Source organism: Populus alba, chromosome 15 (assembly GCF_005239225.2).
Source record: "Populus alba chromosome 15, ASM523922v2, whole genome shotgun sequence".
Taxonomy (NCBI): Eukaryota; Viridiplantae; Streptophyta; class Magnoliopsida; order Malpighiales; family Salicaceae; genus Populus; species Populus alba.
This window is the reverse complement of record NC_133298.1, coordinates 5,516,830-5,538,844: the sequence shown is the minus strand read 5'-3', so window position 1 is coordinate 5,538,844 and position 22,015 is coordinate 5,516,830. Positions and strand designations below refer to the sequence as shown.

The 22,015-nt window shown below is 30.8% G+C and overlaps 2 protein-coding genes across 4 annotated transcripts; one reads left to right on the top strand and one right to left on the bottom strand.

The window, feature by feature from the left end:
• Positions 1-42: 42 nt before the first annotated feature.
• LOC118030980 (protein DEFECTIVE IN MERISTEM SILENCING 3) lies at positions 43-3,418 on the bottom strand. Its single transcript, XM_035035248.2, has 6 exons — positions 3,061-3,418; positions 2,273-2,389; positions 1,758-1,872; positions 1,085-1,322; positions 507-698; positions 43-422 (listed from the first exon to the last, which is right to left on the bottom strand). The coding sequence occupies exons 1-6, from the start codon at positions 3,085-3,087 to the stop codon at positions 98-100; spliced, it is 1,014 nt and encodes a 337-aa protein (XP_034891139.1). The 5' UTR covers positions 3,088-3,418; the 3' UTR covers positions 43-97.
• Positions 3,419-8,564: 5,146 nt separating this feature from the next.
• LOC118030979 (protein IQ-DOMAIN 21) lies at positions 8,565-11,947 on the top strand. Of its 3 annotated transcripts, none has more exons than XM_035035246.2 (5): positions 8,565-8,875; positions 9,175-9,280; positions 10,062-10,334; positions 10,568-10,933; positions 11,077-11,947. In XM_035035246.2, the coding sequence occupies exons 2-5, from the start codon at positions 9,197-9,199 to the stop codon at positions 11,746-11,748; spliced, it is 1,395 nt and encodes a 464-aa protein (XP_034891137.1). In that variant the 5' UTR covers positions 8,565-8,875; positions 9,175-9,196; the 3' UTR covers positions 11,749-11,947. The 3 variants fall into 3 exon arrangements, with proteins under 3 accessions (XP_034891137.1, XP_034891136.1, XP_034891138.1); XM_035035245.2 differs by having other exon boundaries at positions 11,074-11,947; XM_035035247.2 differs by lacking the exon at positions 10,062-10,334 and having other exon boundaries at positions 11,074-11,947.
• Positions 11,948-22,015: the final 10,068 nt, after the last annotated feature.

The window sequence follows — 22,015 nt, the reverse complement described above, 5'->3', positions numbered from 1 at the left end:
TATTACCAAGATCCATTGTGAAGAGAGTAAAATGATGAAATTCACCATAAGATGCAATCAGGTAAAATTGCCTATTCAGGTATGACAGCAGGACCACTTACCGATTACCTAGAGAAAAGATACCAGTACCCTTCATCATTCCTCCATCCAGTGAAATGGCTCCATCACTTATACAAGGAAGAGCGAGTACCATGTCTTCCCTTGTTTTATAAACTTGCAGACGGGAGAACAGGTTATAAAATAGAGTCTCTCTAAGACCATATCCGCTGCCTGTGAGATAAAATAGGTTTGTGAATTCCACATTGATCATATTTACAGCAAAGCCAATAAACCCAGGTGGGCACTCCCCGTTAGGTAATTTTGGCTTAAGGAGATCAAGCCTCCTTTGTGGGTCATCCACCACAAATTCACCGCAATAGGGTCTGCAAAAGGGAAAGTGAACTGATAACGGAATTTTTACAGACTACAATACTGGATTGACAAAAGATGACTTTTGAGATTCATGCCTTAGATTTTCAAGACAAAAGACAAGAAATCGACCATCCAATTCCTTCCCATTAGAAGCACCAAGGCCGTGAAGGCCGGAGTCTTTATTTATCTGGCCTTCCTTGTCATATGTTTCTAGAGCTTTTACACCTTCATATGTCTTACAGACAATTGCCAGCATAGTCTCCACACCCAAGTACTCGGAAAAAAGCCTACATTCATTTTAAACACGGAAAAAGATAAATCAAGCATTGTGCACATTTCCAAGGATAGATCAGCAAGCAGAGAGGTCATTTTCATGCCATTTAAACTCCCAACCAGCATTGGTTCTCCTGTAATGATGTAGAACCTAAATTTCAACTTCTAAATCAAAGAACAGAAACAATATACTAATTCCTGCATAAAAACAGGAGCTCACAGATTGTTCTGAGATGATGGGTGATGATTCTCTTTCATTGTACTGAGAACTCATATTTGGCATTTTTTAAAATTAATTGGCACTATAAACATTAACCTCAGCTATAGTGATGCTGTAAGCAGTGTACAGTTCGCAACCTGATAAACATGCATAACAGATAGCAAGTAGATTCAAACTGACCTGCCAAGGTTATCATCATCTACCTTGCCAAGCGTAGCAACAACACCAAGCACATCGTTGGTAAATGACAGATGTGAAATTTGAGTGCCATGGCTCATTTTCAGCCGGCACAAAATGCCCGCACCAGATTTTTCATGCTGTAGAATTTGTTCCATTGTTTCATCCTCACTCTGATTGGAGTAATGGGCATCATTTTCATTATTTGGCATTGTTGAAGAATGATACTTGCCAAGGGTAACTGGGACAAAAACCATCCGTAGAGAGAATGTGATGAGAGAAAAAAGGATAAATAGTGATAAATAGAGAGCCAATGTCCAAAATATTATATATGTAGACTGTATGCACAATTTTGGAGTTCACAGCAACCAAAAAAACAAATGACACAAGAACACAAGAATGGCAGATCCCATAGGTCTCATGGTATCTGGAGAACTCAAAACCCCAAGCAAGTGTTATTGTTCAATCTAATATCTTGGATGCAGCGTACACTCATAAATTGATTAAATTTTGAAATGGAAATGATAAATATATGCTCAGAAGTACTTTCATCCAGGTTAGCAGCGTGGTGGTGATAGATACTTTTTAAGCCTTTTCACCAGCTTTCCACAGTCCAAGAAGGATTTATATTTCAAAATCCATGATGAGTGTGCAGAAAATAAGAAATTAAGAATACCTTGCAGATCAAGAATGGAATCATCTAATTTGTTTTTGTGACTCTTCAGAAACTTAATGTTGTCCTCATGATGTTTGATTTTCATCCCTAGCACATGCAAATCTTCTTGAAGTTTCTGCAGGGTCATTCCAAAGTTAGTACATAGACCATTCTCAAATTACAAGTATCAAGAGTGAATAATTGTAAATATATACAAGTGAGCTTAAAAAACATAAAAAAATTCTGCATCTTTTTCATGAAACCTTCCTTTTGTAAGACATGTATGAATGTATATACTTGCATGCACGCACATACACAAGCAGTAGACAGATCCTAACCACAAGTAATAGTGATGATCATCATGAATCTTTTCAATTCTTTCACTCTAACTAATATGGCATCACTGTTTCTCCTTAGTCAGAATTAAAACTCATAAATAACATTACTGTTTCTCCTTTGCCAGAATTAATTTACTAATTCCATTAACAGACCTGCAGCCAAGAATATTACAGCAGAATAAAATTTTACTTGAGAACCTTAGAATTGTAGAGGATGGTTTGGGCTTGTGGGAATCTTCCATTTTGCATCTCATCCCTCACAACAATACTATTTTCTTTTGGATCCACTTGCATTAATGCAGATGATGATGCATCCTGAAAAAAAAAAAAAAAAGATGCCTTGGTAAGAATTGAAACCAACAATAAGAGGAATTTATTGTATTTGCACAGATTGCTCTGAAACCAACAAAAAATTTTTTTTTTTTTTAAATAACACTACAATTGAGAAGCAGGCAATCCCACGTTGATAGATTAATTAAATAAAATTCAACCAAGCTAGAATTTCACCAGAAACTGTGTATTAAAAACCAGTCAAGACCCACATTGTAAAATATCCACATAAACGCACTCCTAAAAAACAAATCCCACCATCGTAACAAAATTCAGAAAAATCGTTCTTAATAGCTTCTTTCAATAATACTAGTAAATGGGCTCTCTTTCATAATTTTTAAGCTTTTCAAGTCTCCCGGTAAAGGGTTCTTCTTTCCACTCAAGAAACTAGTAAAAAGAAAATAGCGATACAGAGAAGACTAATTTAATACAACAGGATTGTCTTTTTGGACCTTCAAATTGCTCAAACCACTAAAACATGTTCATGCATGAGTAGAAACCTTAATTAGGTTCTTGTTTGGTTTCCAAGAAAATGTGGCAAAAAGACAAGGAAAAAAAAATGGAACTTTACACTGAGAAATAAGAAAGTTAAGAACTTTGTTTAACTTTCCTACATTTTCTAGAGAAACAAACAGAAATTGAGAAGTGAAGCAGACCTGGGAATGGTTGCTGGGTTGAAACATTTTTTCGCTGAGTAGAGCTCTGACGACTCGGTCACTCTCTGTCTGAGTTCTTCTTTTTTTTTTTTTTCTCTCTCTAGGGTTTTTTATTTATATTTATTTGGAATCTTTTTGGTTGTGGCTATAGTACGCACAATCTCATTTACAAACGCATTTTCAGCCGATGATCGGTTAGAACATCCAATGATTTTAAGAGGATCGGGTTTTGACCGAGCAGACCTAGTTCAATCAGCTCAGTGGGTCAACCAGGATTTTCAACTGAGTCATCCTAGTTTTTTTATCTATTTTTTCTTCAATCTTGACCGATCCAGCATCTGAGAAATGGTCGAATCTCGAATCAACACGTCAGACACACACAGTGAGTTTAAATATTAAAAAAAAGGTTCGAATTTATAGAGTTGATATAGCACAATGGAATGCAACCACCAAGAGTCTATTTCGGGGGTATAATTTTGCTCATTAGTGGGCCATGGGCCGGTGATGCGCAAAACATGGTTTTGAAGCATTTGGGCTTCCCTTGAGTTTGTATTTCATCAGGGCCGTGATATTGGCCTAATAAATATTAATCTAAAGTTCTCTTTTTTATCTACAGCAAGTGTGTTTGTTTTGTAATAGCTGTTGTGATTGCGATTTAAAAAAAAATTATTTTATAAAAAGTATTTTTAGTTGAGGTTAGTTTGGAATATGTTTAGTTAAAACTATGGTTGAAATTGAGGTTGAACAAAAAGTAGTTTAATGTGTTTGGTTAAGACTGCTTTTCAAATTAAGGTTATAAAATAACTAAAAAAGACATATATTAATATTAATGGTTTTTAATTGAAATATTATACATTTAACTACTGGTTTTTATTATTTCATTAAACTATTTGCAATTTCATCACGTACGAAATCCACCCGACAAGGACTATAATTTCCATGGCTTTCTGAGCGTGCAACAACATCAAGTAAAATATCATCAGAAACAAAATTGGGATTGCGATCAAATTCTATAAATGCTACATTATCATGTAATCTCCTTCTAATATAATTATGTAGTGTCATTAAATAATATTAGACACTAATTTTTCAAATAAAACACAATATTTAAGAATTGATTTTTTTTTTTATTTTACTGGGTAAGACCCAGATACCAGGTATTTAGATTTATATCGGACCCGATCTAGCCATAAATAGTGGAAATACTCTCCATTATTCACATGCAACATGAATAATGGAGCATGAAGAAGATCAAGTTAAAGAAAGATGCTCTTATGCTTTTTGTGCTGAGCTTAAAGAAAATTCTCTTTTTAAGATATTTATGTTTTTTTGGAAATTGACACGGGCTTTAGAAATTTTGATTTAAAGGGCAAGTAAATCATTTTACAATACACAAAGAACGTAAAAAGACGGGTCTATCCCCATCAATATAGTAATGATTAATTGACCACTATGAAAAATACCATGATACCCCAGTATAGTAGCAGAACACTTGGTTTGGTTTGAAAATGGCAAAATAAAAAAAGAATACTGAGGATTTATCCACAACGTTATTCCCACACAATTTCTTTTAATTTTAATCCCCCCTACCGTGCTTGATGAGGAAAAAAGGAACAAAAGACAATATATACCTTGATTTGTCCCATGTACCAAACCTTAATAAGATGTAAAGAAATGTTAGCATCTCATGATTACATCTTAGTTGTTGAGAATATCTCGATCTCGTTTTAATAATTATAAAGTGGTTAGAAAATTAGTAGATCGATTTAATTTGTTGCTTGTAATTCACAATCTTAAACCAATTTTTTAAGATTCAGATAAACTACACAGGATGGGCAATCCAACATCACTGTCTACCTTGTAATCTTGTGTTCTTTCCATATATATATATATATATTTGATAATGAAGTTTGGATTTCATTAAAAAAAAAAGATCTTATGGTAAGTGATCCATTCTTAATTTTATATATAATTATAATTATTCAGTATATACGAGACACTTTTTCTTTACTTACACCTTATATTTAGGAGTCTTCCAAGTAACTTGGATTCCAAAATCTTCTTTAAAATATCTAAGTTTTATGGTGTATAATATTTCATTCTTAACTTTATATATTATATTATATTATTTTATTAATATGAATATTTGAATCATGTTGCGCGTATCTTAACTAATATTGTTGATTCTAAAATTAATAATTATGTAAGTTTCTAGTGACTTTGAAGAAACTCGAACTCGTAATTATTAGGAAATAAATTAAAGGCCTGATCAATTAAGCTATTCATCATGTTATATTATATAATATTTTTATAATTATTTGATGGTGATTTTTTATTTTTTAATAAGTTGAAATAATCAAATCTTCTCTTTCGATAAACAACCTAGCTAGCTAGGGCAATGGGGCCTTCACTACAAGGGAATGCATCGTAACATAAATTTATTTTTATTTATTTATATGGGTATCCGGGCCAGCTTGTGTGTATCACGACTAATCTCACAGCTTACTGAACATCCTGCAAATCCAGTGAACATGTAAGGCACCGCAGGATGACAGACGTACACTGAGGTTTGAACCTAGAAAGCAGAGAAAGAAAACAAGTCCCTTCAACCGCTGGGTCAAGACCTTAAATGCATCGTAACATAAATATTTAAAGAGAAAGGTTCTTGTCACCAACTCATCAATTTCCCTCGTCAAAGAGAAAGGTACACAGACGAGACTCGTCTCCTTCCTTGTGAATTAATCCCTCGCCTTGCTTCAAGATTTCTTTTAATGCAAGCAATAAGCTCCATCTAACTTTGGGATCCTCTTCTATCCTCCATCATAAACTCCAACTAGCTAATAATTAAGTCTAGTGGCTATGGATCTCTAAAGTTGGTGTTCTTAAGGACTTCAGCCAGATATAGCTCAGTAGCAAAGCTTGAAAGCTACTCATGTGGTGGATCCATGTGCCCCTTAACACAGGTCAACTAGATAGCAAACTTGAATTATTATCAAACCTATATATATATATATATATATATATATATATATATATATATATATATATATGGAGAAAAAAAAAACAAACCCAAAAAAAGTGCGTGCGAATTTTAATTAATAATCTTCTCTTGAGTATGCAAGCAATCAAGCTTAATTTTAGTGGAAATCCAAAATTTAAATTTCAAGACCTTCAATTTTATTTTAGCAACAAAATCTAAAATGCATTGCTTGGTTTTTACTCAAAACATTGTTGCGTGAACGAAGGGAGGAAGCATTTTAATGAGATGGGTCGGCAAGTTCACTGTATTTGCAAATGGGTCGGCAACTTCATGGCAAGATCATGGTGTCAATGGCTGCTCCAGATTTTCCTGTGGCAAATTCTTTGGTTCGGATCTAATATTGGCACGAGACTTTGTGGTGATCCGAAGGTGTTCCAGGTGACCGTGAGAAGATTTTCGGCTAGTTTGATACATTTTGGTTGCTTAATTGCTTAATTCTATCATTATTTTATTTTGGTTGGTTGGGTTTGGATTAGTGGATTCCGGTGAGGAAAGAAGGAGAAGTATAAGGGTGGTTGCCAGGTTTTTTTTTTTTTTTTAAATTTTGATGGTAAAGTTGTAATATTTGAAATATAATAATAATCTTATAAATAATCTAATATCTTTTATTGATTTTTTTTTTCCTTACACACATGAATTAAGATATAAAATGTTATGAACTTAATTATATATTTGAGTTGTAAGCATGAAAAAAATTACTAAATTATAGTTGGATATATATATATATATATATATATATAAGATTAATTTTTCATTATTTAAAAGTTAATAGCTACATACTTTACCATTCACATATCTAGAAATTATATTGTATAAAAAATTAATATGAAAAGTTTGTTTATAATTTATTTTTAATAATAAAATAAAATTAAAACAATGTTATTGTAAATTTTCTTTTTAAAAATAAAATAATATTATTAATTTGAATTTCAATGATACACCCAAAATTTCAATGGATTTCTCATTAATTTCAATAACAAAGGTTATCCCTATTTCTTTACATGATTATATCTATCAAAATTCAAAGACAAAATAAAATTCCTTCCTACATAATGATATAAAAGACCATCATATAGTCATAATATTTCCATCAAACACCAATTTTTAAATGAAATATCAACTACAATCAATAATTAATTAGATACTCATAAGAACAAAGTCAAGAACGTGATAAACATTTATGCATGGTAAAAAAGATCAAAATATCAAAAATAGCTTCACATTTATTTATATTTTTCTCTGAAATAGTGTAATGTTATCTTTTTCTCTCCACCCATAGAACTTAACACATGCTTATAAGAGTATTTAAATCTTTTCACATAACTCATTTGTCATTATCAAACAAAATGATGATAAATAAATAATATTTTTTTTATCTTGATTGTATAGTAAAACGACCCTAAATATTAGCCTTGAAGCAGCGCATACGGCTCCTCCAAGAGTTCAAACATACCCTTTGTTGTGTTGTTGGTGCAACCCATGTCACCAGTAATAATTCGGTTTGGTGTCAATAGACCTCCTCCTCCTCCTTCTCCCTAAAACATCAAAACTTGGCCTTTTTAGTTGTTTGTATTTTGGTTTCTATCTTTGCTCTTTTGATTTTTATTTTTTTTGTCTTGATTTTTTTATAGATATTTTATTTGTTTTTAATTTCATCATTCAATCTCATTTTATAAAATATTATATCCTTCAATGCGATCCTCATTCTTTGAATTTCTAATTTTTTTATTGGTCATTTTGTAAAAGTTTTAGTAGTTTTCAATTTCATTATTCAATTTAAATTGAAGATATTATATTTTTTAATTCAATCCTCAATGTTTTAATACTAATATTATAACTTCTTATTTCTGATTTTTTTTTACCCGGTCAATATTGACTAAGGTGATTTTTTTTTTTTATCCTTTAACATTGGATTGATTGAGATCAAGCTTCATAATTTATTTTGATTTGATTTTTATAGTATTATCCCGGTTTCATTATCCATGTTTAGCAGGTTAACTCGGGTTAATCCAACTCATTGTTTTAGTTGAATTTTATTTCAATTTCATCCTTCAAATTTAAGTTGATTGAGAATCAAGTTTAATATTTTTTTTTAATTTGTTTTCTATAGGATTATCAAAGTATCATGACCTGAGTAGCAGATTTAACAAGTTAACTTGAGTTTACCCGAGTCGATTTAATATGTTGTGTCATTTTAATATTTTTTTTAAAATATCGTCTTGATTTTTTTAAAGTCGAACTATATTTTTATCGGTTTTTCAAGTGATTTTTAGTTATGACAAGTTGATTATATCATATTAGATTAATTCTTATATAGTTTTTTTTTTTTCTAAAAATGCATTAACAAAACCTAAATATTTTTTTTTAATAATCCAACCGGAAAATAAAGCTTGGGCGATGGTATAGTATACTCTTAAAATTTTGAGGTGGTTTCTTTATAATAAACCTCAAAAAGGCGTTACAAACCCGTGCAATGAAAGTATGAAACCAAGAGAGGACCCATGATTTTCATAAATACCAGCGGCGTATTGCGCTGGTTGTAGTTATTACTCTCACAGTCTCACCCCCATCCCCCCACATAGCTCCTCCTCCTCCCGACTCTCTCTTCATCCATGTGAACTAACCTCCTCCTCCTCCTCCTCCTCCTCCTCCTCCTCTCTTCTTCTTCTTCTTTGAACGAACCAAAACCCTTCTTTCAAATGAAAGTGGACAATGAAAGATAGAAAATGTCAAATTAGCTTCCCTGCTAATCAACTCATCCAAGTTTTTCTCAAGGTTTGGTTTCATATATATATATATATATGCTTTGTCTTTGCATGCGTGTGCACGTGTGATCTTCTTTTGTATGGCTGCTGAGTTTGTCGTTATGTTCTTGCATGCTTCATTTGATCTTCTCTTCTTCTCTGGGCTGTTGCTAAATACGTGCATTTCACAGAAAGCATACTTAGTTTAACGGAAAGACTCCTGTTTTGGTCCTAATAACTAAGTACGCAATTAATTTGCTTGTGTTCTTATGCTGTTCTTGTCTTCTTGTTTTTGGGTGCTGAAAATTTGATCGATTGACCAACATGAAGCTGATCATCGGTGTAATCGGAAATGGGGAAGAAAGGAAGTGGATGGTTTACATCTGTGAAGAAAGTGTTCAGATCATCTCCCAAGGAATTACCAATAGAGAAAAAGGTAGTCACTTTTTATTTTTTTTTTATCATAATGTATGTACTTGCTTCTTTGAAATATTATGTGGTGTTTTTTGTGTATGCTTAAGTAATAAGCAAAGTTAATTATTATCAAGACTTGTTTTATACGATCATTTGGTACACCTAATTGAACTATAAACCTCGTGATCTAATCTGATAGCCTGCCTTCAAAATTTTCATCATACGTTTTTCTATTATTCCATAGTTAAATATTTCATTATTGTGTGTTCAAACCATCTCCTAATTAGCAAATAATTAAGAGTGTCCTAGATACATAGAGACCACCCACATGAGCAATCTTTCTCGACTCATTTGTTGTCAAAAGGCAATGAATGTTTGTGCTATATGAGCTATGTTCAGCTACTAGGGCCATATTTAAGGAAGACCTACCCTTTTAGTACTGTATCGAGGACCATAAACTTGAAGGGAGCAGAAATGGGACCATAAAATGTTGCAATCTTTCATGACTTATTGTTATCATGCCACCGATGATATCCTTCTATCCATCTCCACCCACATGTGCACGGCCTTGCTAGACCCTCTTCATGCCAAAAAAAAAAAAAAAAAAAACAAGAAGAAGAATCTTGCTGTGTTGCATTATTAATTTCTTTGTTGAAAAGGAAATTTTTGTTATGTCTGAAGTTAATTAATCTTAATAACTAATCTTGTTAGTTATATGCTAGCTAGCTAGGTCATGATTTTATGATAATTGAGCACAAATTTGACATCGATGTAAATGATGGGTGGCATGATATGTGTTTCAGAAAGACAATGTAGAGAAATGGCAACATGAGGCCCCAGAAGTTGTTTCATTTGAGCATTATCCTGCTGAAAGTTCTCCTGATGTTACAAATGATGAGAGCAATGCATCAAGTCCAGTAACTGAAGATAGAAACCATGTCATTGCTGTGGCAGTAGCAACTGCTGCTGCAGCTGCTCAAGCGGCAGCTAACGTTGTTCGCTTAGCCGGTTATGGTCGATACTCTAAGGAAGAAAGAGCTGCCATCCTCATCCAATCATACTATAGGGGCTACCTTGTAATCCCTCTCTTCATTTCACTTTAATTAGATCGAAATAACATGGTTAATCAATGAGTTAACTCTCGTTGAAAACAGTCTCATATTTAGCTGGTACTTTGAATCCTACGATTATATATATCCTATTGGTCCGACGAGCTCAAAAAGATGATGATGAGATTAAAACTCATCTTACAATATGTTTGTGTAATTATTTTTGTTTTACGAGTTAATTGGCCATGTATATTTTGCAGGCTCGGCGTGCCTTACGTGCCTTGAAGGGATTGGTGAGGCTTCAAGCACTTGTTAGGGGCCATAATGTAAGAAAGCAAGCACAAATGACAATGAGATGTATGCAAGCACTTGTTCGAGTGCAGGCAAGAGTAAGAGCAAGAAGGCTTCAGTTAACTCACGAGAAGCTTCAAATGAAGGCCGAGGAAGAAGATGAACGGAGACTATCGGTGGTTGAAGAAATTATGAATCCTAAGAGTCCATTGAAGAGCTATAAATGGGATAGTAGGAATCGAAGTCCAGGTAAAATATTCAAGGAAAATGCTTCAAAGAAACATGATGCTGTCATGAAGAGGGAAAGAGCCCTTGCTTATGCTTACGCCTACGAGGTGTGTAATGCATGTGTTCCGTTGTAATTAGCCCTGGCTAAAATTTGGCTACTTTTTCAACGTTTTCTTGACAATTTGAGAAACAAAAACAAAATAAAAACCTCATCAATGACTTGTTTGTAACTGGTTTTGTATTGCAGCAGCAGCAGCAGCAGCCATTACTCTCCCAAAATAGTCCAAACGGTAAAGAAATAGGACATTTTGTGGATGGAAGTGATCAGAAGGCTCAATGGGGTTGGAATTGGCTTGAGGGATGGATGTCAGCACAACCATATAATGTGCGTCAATCGGGTCCAAATGAAGGCTCCTATGTGACATTAAACACAACCACTGCCACAGCCACCGCCACGACCGATGACATGTCCGAGAAGACAGTGGAGATGGACATGGTCACCCCAACAGGCACGAGCAACTCTAACATGGGCATGCTAGATCCCAATCTGTCTTCGAATCGACACCAACGACAACTGAGTTCGAGCAATGTACCTAGCTACATGGCTCCGACCCAATCCGCGAAGGCAAAAGTGCGTAGTCAGGGCTCGACCAAGCAACAATACGCCCCAGGTACACCTCTGCGGAGTCCATTCACCAAGAAAGGATCAAGCATTAATGGTGGTTCAGGTTGTGATTCTTCTAGTTCAGGTGGCGGCACAACTTACCAGGCTCCGAGGAGCCCGAGCCCAAAACAAAACGGGATGCGTCTCCATTCTAAAAGACATGCTGGCGGGTATAGTCCTGATTTCAATGGTGGTGGTGGTGGTGATTGGAGGGTGCCTCCCCTTGATGGTCATGGATGGAGGAATGATTTCGGTTGATGAGTGATATGAACTATGTATTATGGTGTGTTTATACAGTATTTATTGTGGATGTTTTTGTTAATGATGTCATAAAACTCCAGTCCTTGAGGCTGTGTAATGGTATTGGGTTAAATATTTGATTTTTATACATAGAGTCATGGACTCTTGTGTCTTCAAATGAATAGTCCAATGATCAAGACTTGAAATTTTCAAATGATTCATTGAATAATTTAGATACTGAGATGAATTCTATTTATTATTCAATATAAAAATAAAAATAGTAATTACAAATATTATATAAACATGTTTTGTCAATATGTATATATTACATTGAATTAATATATATATATATATATAGTTAGTTAGTTAGGGTTAATGATATTTATGGTATTAAGTTAATTATCTAAAAAAAACACTTAAATATCAAGTTAATTATCTAAATATATAGTTAGGGTTAATGATATTTATGATATTAATTTAATTATCTAAAAAAATACTATATATATATATATATATATATATATATATACTAGCTTTGATAACCCGTGCGATGCCGCGGGTTATTTTTTTTTTTTAATAAAAAATATTAAAAAAATAAAAATTTAAAAATCTTGAGTTTTTCTTCAAAGTTATACTCAAGAATCTTGGGTTTGGCTGCAACGCCTGACCTAAGAGTAATATTTATAATATTAATAATAAAATTAAACTTGCATGACCCAAGTTTAAGTAAGCTTGACTGTAACACCAGACACAAGAATATTGGATGTGGGTCTAGCTATAAGGTCATATCATAAAAGTGTGATAATTAAATAGATTAATTAAAAAAAGAAAAAAAATCATCAGAAAGGAAAAAACTAATGAAAAAAAAAAGAAAAAAAAATTGAATTAATTGGGTTAACCCTTTAAACCAGGTTATCTCGTAAAACCTGGGATTTGCATCATAAAAGTTTAATAACTAAATACAAAAAAAAAATGACTGGTTTACCCAGAATTAACTGGGTTAACCTATCAAACCAAGTTAACATGTCAAGCCCGAGATATGTGTCATGAAAGTCTAATAATTAAATAGAAATAAAAATTAACTTTAACAAACTAAACTAAATGAAAAAAATAACTCGTCAAATCAGATTAACCCATCAAACCAAAGATTCGTATTATAAAAATATAATAACTAAATAAAAAAATATTTAACATTAACAAACTAAATCAAACAAAAAAAATTCATTAAAAAAAATTAAAAAGAAAAAACTAAAAGAAAAAAACAGTCATTTAATATAATACAATATATAATAATAATTATAATGAAAAAACATGGGGAAAGCTAAAGTTAAAGCTAAATTCTCAACCAACTCAATATTTAAAAAAAAAAATTAACAAAGATAATTTAAAAAATAAACATGTGGGAGAAATACTGCAGCCAAACAAAAATCATATAAGGGAAACACTGTAGTAATCCATAGTGTTTTTTTTTTCTTTTTAAAAAAAGTTACAAAACTAAGTTCTCAACCAACTTAATATATAAAACAAGCCAAGATCCGTATAATGAAAGTATGATAACTAAATTAAATTTTTTTTCACATTAAAAAATTAAATTAAACAAAACAAATTCATTAAAAGAAAAAAAATACAAAAAAAGCAAAAAAAAAAATCAATGGGCAAAACGGAAAAAAAAAAAAAAAAAAAGTCAAGTGTTTCACTGTGTGCACAATAATACATTAAATGTAAAAAATAGAAGAAACAAAAGTGAGGAGAAAAAAAAACTACTATAATGAAAAACCCACGCATTAAAAAATATATATAAAAAAAAAAAGCTACTACAATGAAAAAACATTTAAAAATAAAAAAGCAAAAAGCAAAAGGAAAAAAAAAAAGGAAAAACAGCTAAAATAAACCAAAAACAAAACAAAAAAAAAAGCTTAAATAAGTAAAAGGCGTGGGGAAGCTACAGTAGTTTCCCCACACCTTTTAGTATATTACTTAATAAAAAATAGAAGAAACAAAAGTGAGGAGAAAAAAAAAACTACTATAATGAAAAACCCACGCATTAAAAAATATATATATAAAAAAAAGCTAAAAAAACATTTTAAAAAAAAAAAAAGCAAAAGCAAAAGAAAAAAAAAAGGAAAAACAGCTAAAATAAACCAAAAACAAAACCAAAAAACAAAAAAAGCTTAAATAAGTAAAAGGCGTGGGGAAGCTACAGTAGGTCCCCACACCTTTTAGTATATTACTTAATAATATGTTAATAGCGAGTCCATCCAACCCCACCCTTTTTCACGAGTTAAAAAATTATATTTTAAAAATAAAATCCTGTAGAATTAAAAAGAAATGTTAGGATATATATTGGGGTGAATTAATATCACTATTTTTAGTTCCAGAATAATGGAATTGAAAAGCAAGCACATGGGGACTTTAAATGCAATAATTTCTTAAAAATTAAGTAAATACTTAATTCTCTAATTTAATTAATGGAAAAAAGGACGATAATATAATAATGACAAGATTTACAAGAATTTTGTGGATTGTGCAAGTTTTTTACTAGTATTTTGGATTAAAAAAAATAATCCACGGGAAAAAACTTGACCAATAGAATACCTACGAATTGCAGGTGGTAGTGGTAACTACCATGTATCCACGTGTCCTTGTTCGTAGACAATAACTCTAGTGGGAAAGAGTTAGAGTTAGTTCAGAGATTGTACTGTGGTACTTGTAAAATATGGGAGGGACTTTTGTACTGAATCTTGGGGACATGAATTTTTTTTATTTTTTTTTTGAATTTTACACGGGAGGGAGGGAGGGATATTGTTACCGTCGTAAGTTAAAAACACGTGGAAAAACACATATATATTTTTATTCATAGTAAATAAAGGAGTTAAATATATATTTTTTGATTTATTTGTTATTTTAGAATTATTAAGGGTATCTTAATTTTTTTATCATTTTATACGGTAAAAATTACTTTATTACTCTTAATAGTAAATAATCATTTAACTATGTTATAATTTTTTTTTTTGTATTTCATGTTTTTTTTTCTATAATGTAATAAGCCTATATTTTTGGGGTCCTAGGGATAATGTAGTATTTTTAAAATCTTACAAAAAATACCGAAAAGCTATTAACATCGATGGTAAAAAATGTTATTTTACCGTGTTATTCAATTTGTCTAACCTCCTCTACTTCCTTTTATGACACATGTAGTTTTTAGATTTTTAAGGTGTCCCTAACATCTCTTTTTTTCTTTCTCTCTCTTTCCTCCTGTAAATCCTGGCATGACCCTACACATTTTCATATCATCATTTTCAAGTTATTTTTTCTTTTGATTTTGTTTTTTTATTTATTTTTTTATTTGTTTTATTTGAACTCATTTATTAAATTTTATTTTGTTTTCAATTGCATTGTTTTTTAATTTCTTAGTTTGTTAGATTTGATCTTCATTTTTTATTTTATTTTTATTTAAGATAGTTTTTTAATTTATTTTTCTTTTTAATTTCACCCCTTTATTTTTTTTGTCCTTTCATGTTCGTTTCTTTTGCTTTGGTTAAGTTTCTAATTTAGATTTTTTTTAATTTCATCGTTTAATACTAAATTTATTGACAATTTACATTCTTAATTATACCCATATTTTTAATTTTACAGATTGCAAATTTAAAATATTAATACATGTTTAGAAGATTCACCTTAATCAATTACTATGGGTTGAAACCATAGTTTTAAAACCCGGACCGGCCCGGCGGGTCAAACCGGGACCCGGCCAACCCGGGCATGGGACCGGTCCGGGTGGAGGCCAAAACCCGCTTGGGAATTGGCCCGGTCAGACCCGGCCGCCCCGGCGGGTCGACCCGGGACCTGGCCGACCCGGCAAGACCCGGTCCCCACCCACCCCAAACCCGTTGACTTTTTATTTTTTTTTGCTAAAACGACGTCGTTTTGATTTTTAAAAAAAAATAAAAAAATTTTTTGACCCAACCGACCCGGCGACCCGGTCAAAACCCGAGTCTTGGACCGGGCCGGGTTTTAAAACTATGGTTGAAACAATAAATTTACTAGTTGCTACAATGGATTTTATTCTTATCCTCCTTCAATTTTTATGGATTAATTGTTTTTTAATTGAGCGAGTTTTGCTTTTTTAAAAAAAATTAAGTTACTAGAATTCTCGTAAATGCAAAAACAACACTTAATTTGGGTCTAAGTTTATTTTTGTAAATTCAGTTTTAAATATTGATTATAGAGGCTTGATCATCATCTTATGAGCAATTTGATCTTTTATTTAATATTGATAATAATTAAAAATATATTTTTTTATTTTATAATTTGATATTATATTAGTTGGGAAATAAACTTTATAAACAATTTTTTTCTACCTTATTTAGAATTAATACAGTCTCAAACAAATATCCATTCTAGAAAATAATACTCGAAATTAAAAACATCTAATTTTTACCAATATAATTAATTAACAAATTAAAATTTAAACATAAACTTATCATGAGAAAAAATATACTAGTAAATTAATTTAAAATATTATTTATTTGGAATCTTCAATTTCATATATTTTTATGTTTTTTTTTTACGTATAAATAAAATAGTACACAAGCAGAGCCAAGATCCTAGAACACCATCAATCTCCATCTCCAAATTCAAAACATTCCCTTTTCACATCCATCAGAACACTTACCATCATTATTTTTAAAATCTCGTAAATATAACATCGAAAGTCAAAACAAGATAACGAATTTATTTATCATTTTCCACATACTAAGTAATTCTTTAAAAGACGTGAAAAAACTAATATAGTTTTTCTACATATTTTCTAATATATTTACTTATTAGTATATTATATTATATAACGTTTTTTTTCTTTTTATTTTTTTTTAACATTAACAAAATAAATAAAACAAAAAAAATTAATTCAACTAAAAACTTCATATGAAAAAAATGAAGTTGCAATTGCTAAAAATTTAAAAATCCTATAAATAAATCAACTAAAAATTGATCTCATATGAAAAAAAAAACTCACAACAACATTTATACAATTATTAAGAACAAAATCAATTAAAATTAAATAAAAAACAAATATAGTGAAAAAATCATGAAAAAATAAGAAAAAAGAAAGATCTTACCTTAATATACTTGCAAGTGAAGCTAAGGAAAAAACAATTCGTGAAGCATATTAATTAAAAAAAACTAAGAGGATAAAAGAAGAAGGAAGAAGAAGACATACCCGAGCATGGAGGAAAAGAGAAGGAGATGAGGAGAGAAAAGAAGAGAAAGAAATAGATATTGATGTTTTTTACATATAGTGAAGAAGAAGAAGAAGAAGAAGAAATAGAAGTAGTAGAAGAAGAAGAAGAAGAAGAAGAAGAAGAAGAAATGAGTCTGTCTCTTGTGAAATAAGCGGATTCAGGTTTTTTATTGGGGCGCTTTACCGACGGATTTACCGACGGATAATTGAATATTAATATTTTTTAATTATTCCGTCGGTAATTCCGTCGGTAATATTTAATTTAAATTTTCAATTTCGTAAAAAGTTTTTAGAAACCGCCAAAAATTACCGATGATTTTTCAATCCGTCGGTGATTCCGTCTGTAATATTTAAATGAAAATTTTAAATCAATTGAATTTTTTCAGAAACTGCCAAAACACCTCGACGAATTTTCAATCCGTCGGTGATTTTGTCCGTAAAGTAAAACAATTAACAGTGCAATTGGAAGATGAACAGTTCTGGAGCTCTCTGTAAAATACCGACGGAAAAATTCCGTCGGTAATTCCCTTTGTAATTGACATGATGAACAGTGTTCACAGTTTACCAACGGATTTACCGACAAAATTACCGACGGAATTTTTCCGTCGGTAAAAAATGACACGTCATCTTTTTTTTTTTTTGCTTTGCTTTATTTTTTTTTTCCACGGTAATTCCCTCGGTATATACCGAGGGAATATTTTAGTCGGTAAAATCCCTCGGAAATATTTCCGTCGGTAAAATCCCTCGGAAATTTACCGACGGAAATATTCCCTCGGTATTTCCGTTGGTATTTATTGATTTTCTGGTAGTGTATTTAATATAAAAATAAAATAATAATTGTAAATATTATATAAACATGTTATATATATATATATATATATATATAGCAAGTCCATCCCACCCACCCTTTTTCAAAGATTATATTTATATAAAAAAAAATCCTGGTAGAATTAAAAAGAAAATGTTAGGATATATAATGGGGGCGAATTAATATCACTATTTGTAGTTCCAGGCGGCTAATGAAATTGAAAAGCAAGCACATGGGGATTTTAAATGCAATAATTTCTTAAAAATTAAGTAAATACTTAATTCTCTGATTTAATTGATGGAAAAAAGGACGATAATAATAATGACAAGATTTACAAGGATTGTATAAGTTTCTTACAACTCTGGTATTTTGGATACAAAAATAATCCACGGGAAAATACTTGACCAATAGAATACCTACGAATTGCAGGTGGTAGTGGGAACTACCATGTATCCACGTGTCCTTGTTCGAAGACAGTAACTCAGCAGTGCCTGCCAGTGGGAAAGAGTTAGAGTTAGTTCAGAGATTGTACTGTGGTACTTGTAAAATATGGGAGGGACTTTTGTACTGAATCTTGGGGACATGAATTTTACACGGGAGAGGGATATATTTACCATCGTCAGTTAAAAACACGTGGAAAAACACATACATATATTTTTATTCATAGTAAATCAACAAGTTAAATATTCTTTTTATTTGGTTCATTTGTTATTTTAAAATTGTTAAGGGGTATTTCAGTTTTTTTATACAGAAAAATTACTTTATTACTCTTAATGTAAATAATCATTTAACTATGGTTTAAGTTTTTTTTTGTATCATCATTTTCAAGTTATTTTTCTTTTGATTTTGTTTTCTATTTGTTTTATTTGAACTTGTTTATTAAATTTTGTTTTGTTTTCAATTACATCATTTTTTTATTTCTTAGTTTGTTAGATTTGATCTCCACTTTTTTTTATTTTATTTTATTTAAGATAGTTTTTAATTTATTTTTCTTTTTAATTTCACCCCTTTATTTTTTTTTGTCCTTTCATGTTCGTTTCTTTTGCTTTGGTTAGGTTTCTAATTTATATATATTTTTTTAATTTCATCGTTTAATACTAAATTTGTTAATAATTGAAATTCTTAATTATACCCATGTTTTTTAATTTCACGGGTTGCAAATTTAAAAATATTAATACATGTTTTAGAAGATTCACCTGAATCAATTATTATTGGTTGAAACAATAAATTTACTGGCCGCTACAATGGATTTCATACTTGTCCTCCTTCAATTTATATGGATTAATTATTTTTTTAATCGAGTGAGGTTGCTGCTGTTTTTTTTGCTTTTTTTTTAAAAAAATTAAGTTACTAGAATTCTGGTAAATGCAGAACAACACTTAATTTATTTGGGTCTAAGTTTATTTTAAAACAAATTCAATTTTAAATACTGATTCTAGAGGCTTGATCATCATCTTATGAAGTAATTTGATTTTTTTATTTAATATTGATAATAATTAAAAAATATTTTTTTATTTCATAATTTGATATTATATTAGTTGGGAAATAGATTTTATAAACAATTTTTTTCTACCTTATTTAGGATTATTACAGTTTCAAACAAATGTCTATTCTAGAAATAATACTCGAAATTAAAAACATCTAATTTTTACCATATAATTAATTAACAAATCAAAATTTAAACATAAACTTATCATGAGAAAAAATATACTAGTAAATTAACTTAAATATTATTTATTTGTAATCTTCAATTTCATATATTTTTATGTTTTTTTTTTCTACGTATAAATAAAAGACTACACAAGTAGAGATAAGATCCTAGAACACCATCAATCTCCATCTCCAAATTCAAAGCATTCCCTTTTCACATCCGTCAGAACTAGGGGTGTTCAAAAAAAATGATAAATCGAATAAACCGAGAAAACCGATAAAAAATTAACTGAAAAAACCGAACTGAGAAAAAAAACCAATTAGAATATTTAGAAAAAATTCTGATTCGGTTCGATTCGGTTTTCGGTTTTGTAATACAGAAACTGGTTAACCTGTATCGAACTGAACCGGTTAAAAACAAATCCCTAACCAGTAACCACCATTGGTATAAATAGAAACTTTCCCCCTCTTACCTAATCCTAACAAACTAACAGAGCACTCGTCATCCCACCCCCTCTCCCTCTACGCTAACCCTAACCAGAGCACCCACCTCAGTACTAGAGGCTCTCCCTTTCGCCTCTCCAAAATATTTTAGCCGATTGGACAAGTTCTTGAGAGAACTCAGACAAGTTCTTTCGTTCAATACGAGTACATAACAAAAGCATCAATGGGTAGGCATCAATTTCCTCTCCTCTCCTTTTGTTTTTGGGTGATGGGTTTTTGTTGATGAGGTGATTAGTCGTGTTTTATTTCAGTTTTCAAGGATTTTTTTTATGTGGGGTCCATGTGTTTCTTATTTACCTTGTCATGGTTCTTCTTCAAGAAACCAACTTCTGGTTTTATTGGCTGGTTTTGTTCTCATAGTTTTTTTGCCTTTTCCTCTTTAAAATTTTTAATTTCTACAGAAATTGAATCCACCCAGGTATGTATTATGCAGATTCGTCGTCTTCTTTTTTTAATTTTCTAAGTGAAAGTGACCTTAAATTTTTCCTATCATGGTGTTAGTTAAAATAACTTTGGTGTGTACACATTCTAATTTTCTTGTTTATCTTGATGTGCTTTGTATATAATTCCTTTTGGTGTCTTGCAAGTTTTGTTATTGATGCAGAACCTTACTGTTAACTTGTCTAGCCCTGATTTTGAATCATATGTAAGTGTTAATTGTTTGTAAGTAAGTTCATAGCAGCTCTTACTAGCATGTATGTATATTGCCACTTATTTTGGCTTATTGAAAGAATTCCTAAATGTGATGATATATTGCAACCATGATCTGAGTATTATGGCAAAGCTGAGGTTTCACTCAATGCTAAAGTTTCAAACATGTTAGATTTTGAAGTAAAAACAGATTTACATCCATTTTTTGTTCAGTTCTTTTTTTTTTTTTTTTTTTTTTTGTTGATGTCAGGGTTGTGATTGATAATGAAACTTGCAAGAATGCTAGTATCCCAAGGGTAAGAGTTTTGGTGTCCTTTTTTGGTGGGTGTGTGCTCTTCATTCTTGTTGTTTTTTAGGTACTAAATATTTCATTATGTTGCAGATTCACAGTGCTCAACAACACGGAACACTTCTCTGTGGGGATTTTAATTCATGTCCATATTTAATTCATATTAAAAGTCAACCAACTCATATTAAAAAGTCAGCCAATGTATAGAAGATAAATAGAGTTGTGTTGTTGTTGCTGAAAAAAACTATGCAGGATGTAAATTTTTAAAGCTGAACATCAAGTTTGCTTTGAATTTTAAAAGTTTAATTTAATGCAAGGCTAAGCCAATTTAAAGAGAAAAAAAAAACTCATATGATGGGATTAGGTTTCCCGGTTTTTTCCTAAAAAACCAGATTTAACTGTACTAGACCGATTCGGTTTGAATCGGTTTCCAGTCTGGTTCGGTTAATTTTTTACAAGCAGATAATAATCCAGTTCGGTTGGTTTTTTGAGTCTGAACTGAACCGAACCGTAAACACCCCTAATCAGAACACTTATCATTATTGTTTTTAAAATCTCGTAAATATAACATCAAAAGCCAAAACAAGATATCGAATTTATTTATCATTTTCCAGCATAAACATATTATTTAAACACAAGAACATGTAAAATCTTTAAAAAATTACAGACTACAAACTATTTAACTTTGGTAAAATATTTCAATTTTGGTTCTGGTTATTTGCAAGTGTGTGTATATATTATTGGTGTTAATAAGTTTATATTCAACTAGAGTAATTTCATTAAAGTATTTTTAAATTTTTATTTTACTTTGAAAATATAGATAAGAGTTGAGAGAGAGAATAAATTTCAATTTAATTTTATGTTTTAAAATTAAGCTTTTAAGACTTGTTATTTTAAATTTGGATTGGATTTTAATTAAGATAAGGAAATATATTGAATAGGATCAAAATTTGGTTTACTAGAAGAATGATTGTTAAATTCCTGTTTTGAAAATCCTAATTAAGATTAATTCTGAAATAATCTTAAAAAAAAAAAAAAAGAATAATAAAAATGAACTGATTTGAGTTAAGTTAATAAATTGTAAGTTAACTCAGTTTTATCCAAGACATTTAACATTTGTCTTGGATAATTATAATTATAT

What these genes read in the sequence shown, in the direction of transcription:
- LOC118030980 (XM_035035248.2), bottom strand. Translation starts at nt 3,087, where the DNA reads ATGTTTCAACCCAGCAACCATTCCCAG. An exon ending in TTCCATTCTTGATCTGCAAG is followed by an intron (nt 1,323 to 1,757) that starts GTATTCTTAATT and finishes TTTTTGTCCCAG; the next exon opens with TTACCCTTGGCAAGTATCAT. An exon ending in TTTTGTCTTGAAAATCTAAG is followed by an intron (nt 423 to 506) that starts GCATGAATCTCA and finishes TCCCTTTTGCAG; the next exon opens with ACCCTATTGCGGTGAATTTG.
- LOC118030979 (XM_035035245.2), top strand. Translation starts at nt 9,197, where the DNA reads ATGGGGAAGAAAGGAAGTGGATGGTTTACATCTGTGAAGAAAGTGTTC. An exon ending in AATTACCAATAGAGAAAAAG is followed by an intron (nt 9,281 to 10,061) that starts GTAGTCACTTTT and finishes TATGTGTTTCAG; the next exon opens with AAAGACAATGTAGAGAAATG. An exon ending in CATACTATAGGGGCTACCTT is followed by an intron (nt 10,335 to 10,567) that starts GTAATCCCTCTC and finishes TATATTTTGCAG; the next exon opens with GCTCGGCGTGCCTTACGTGC.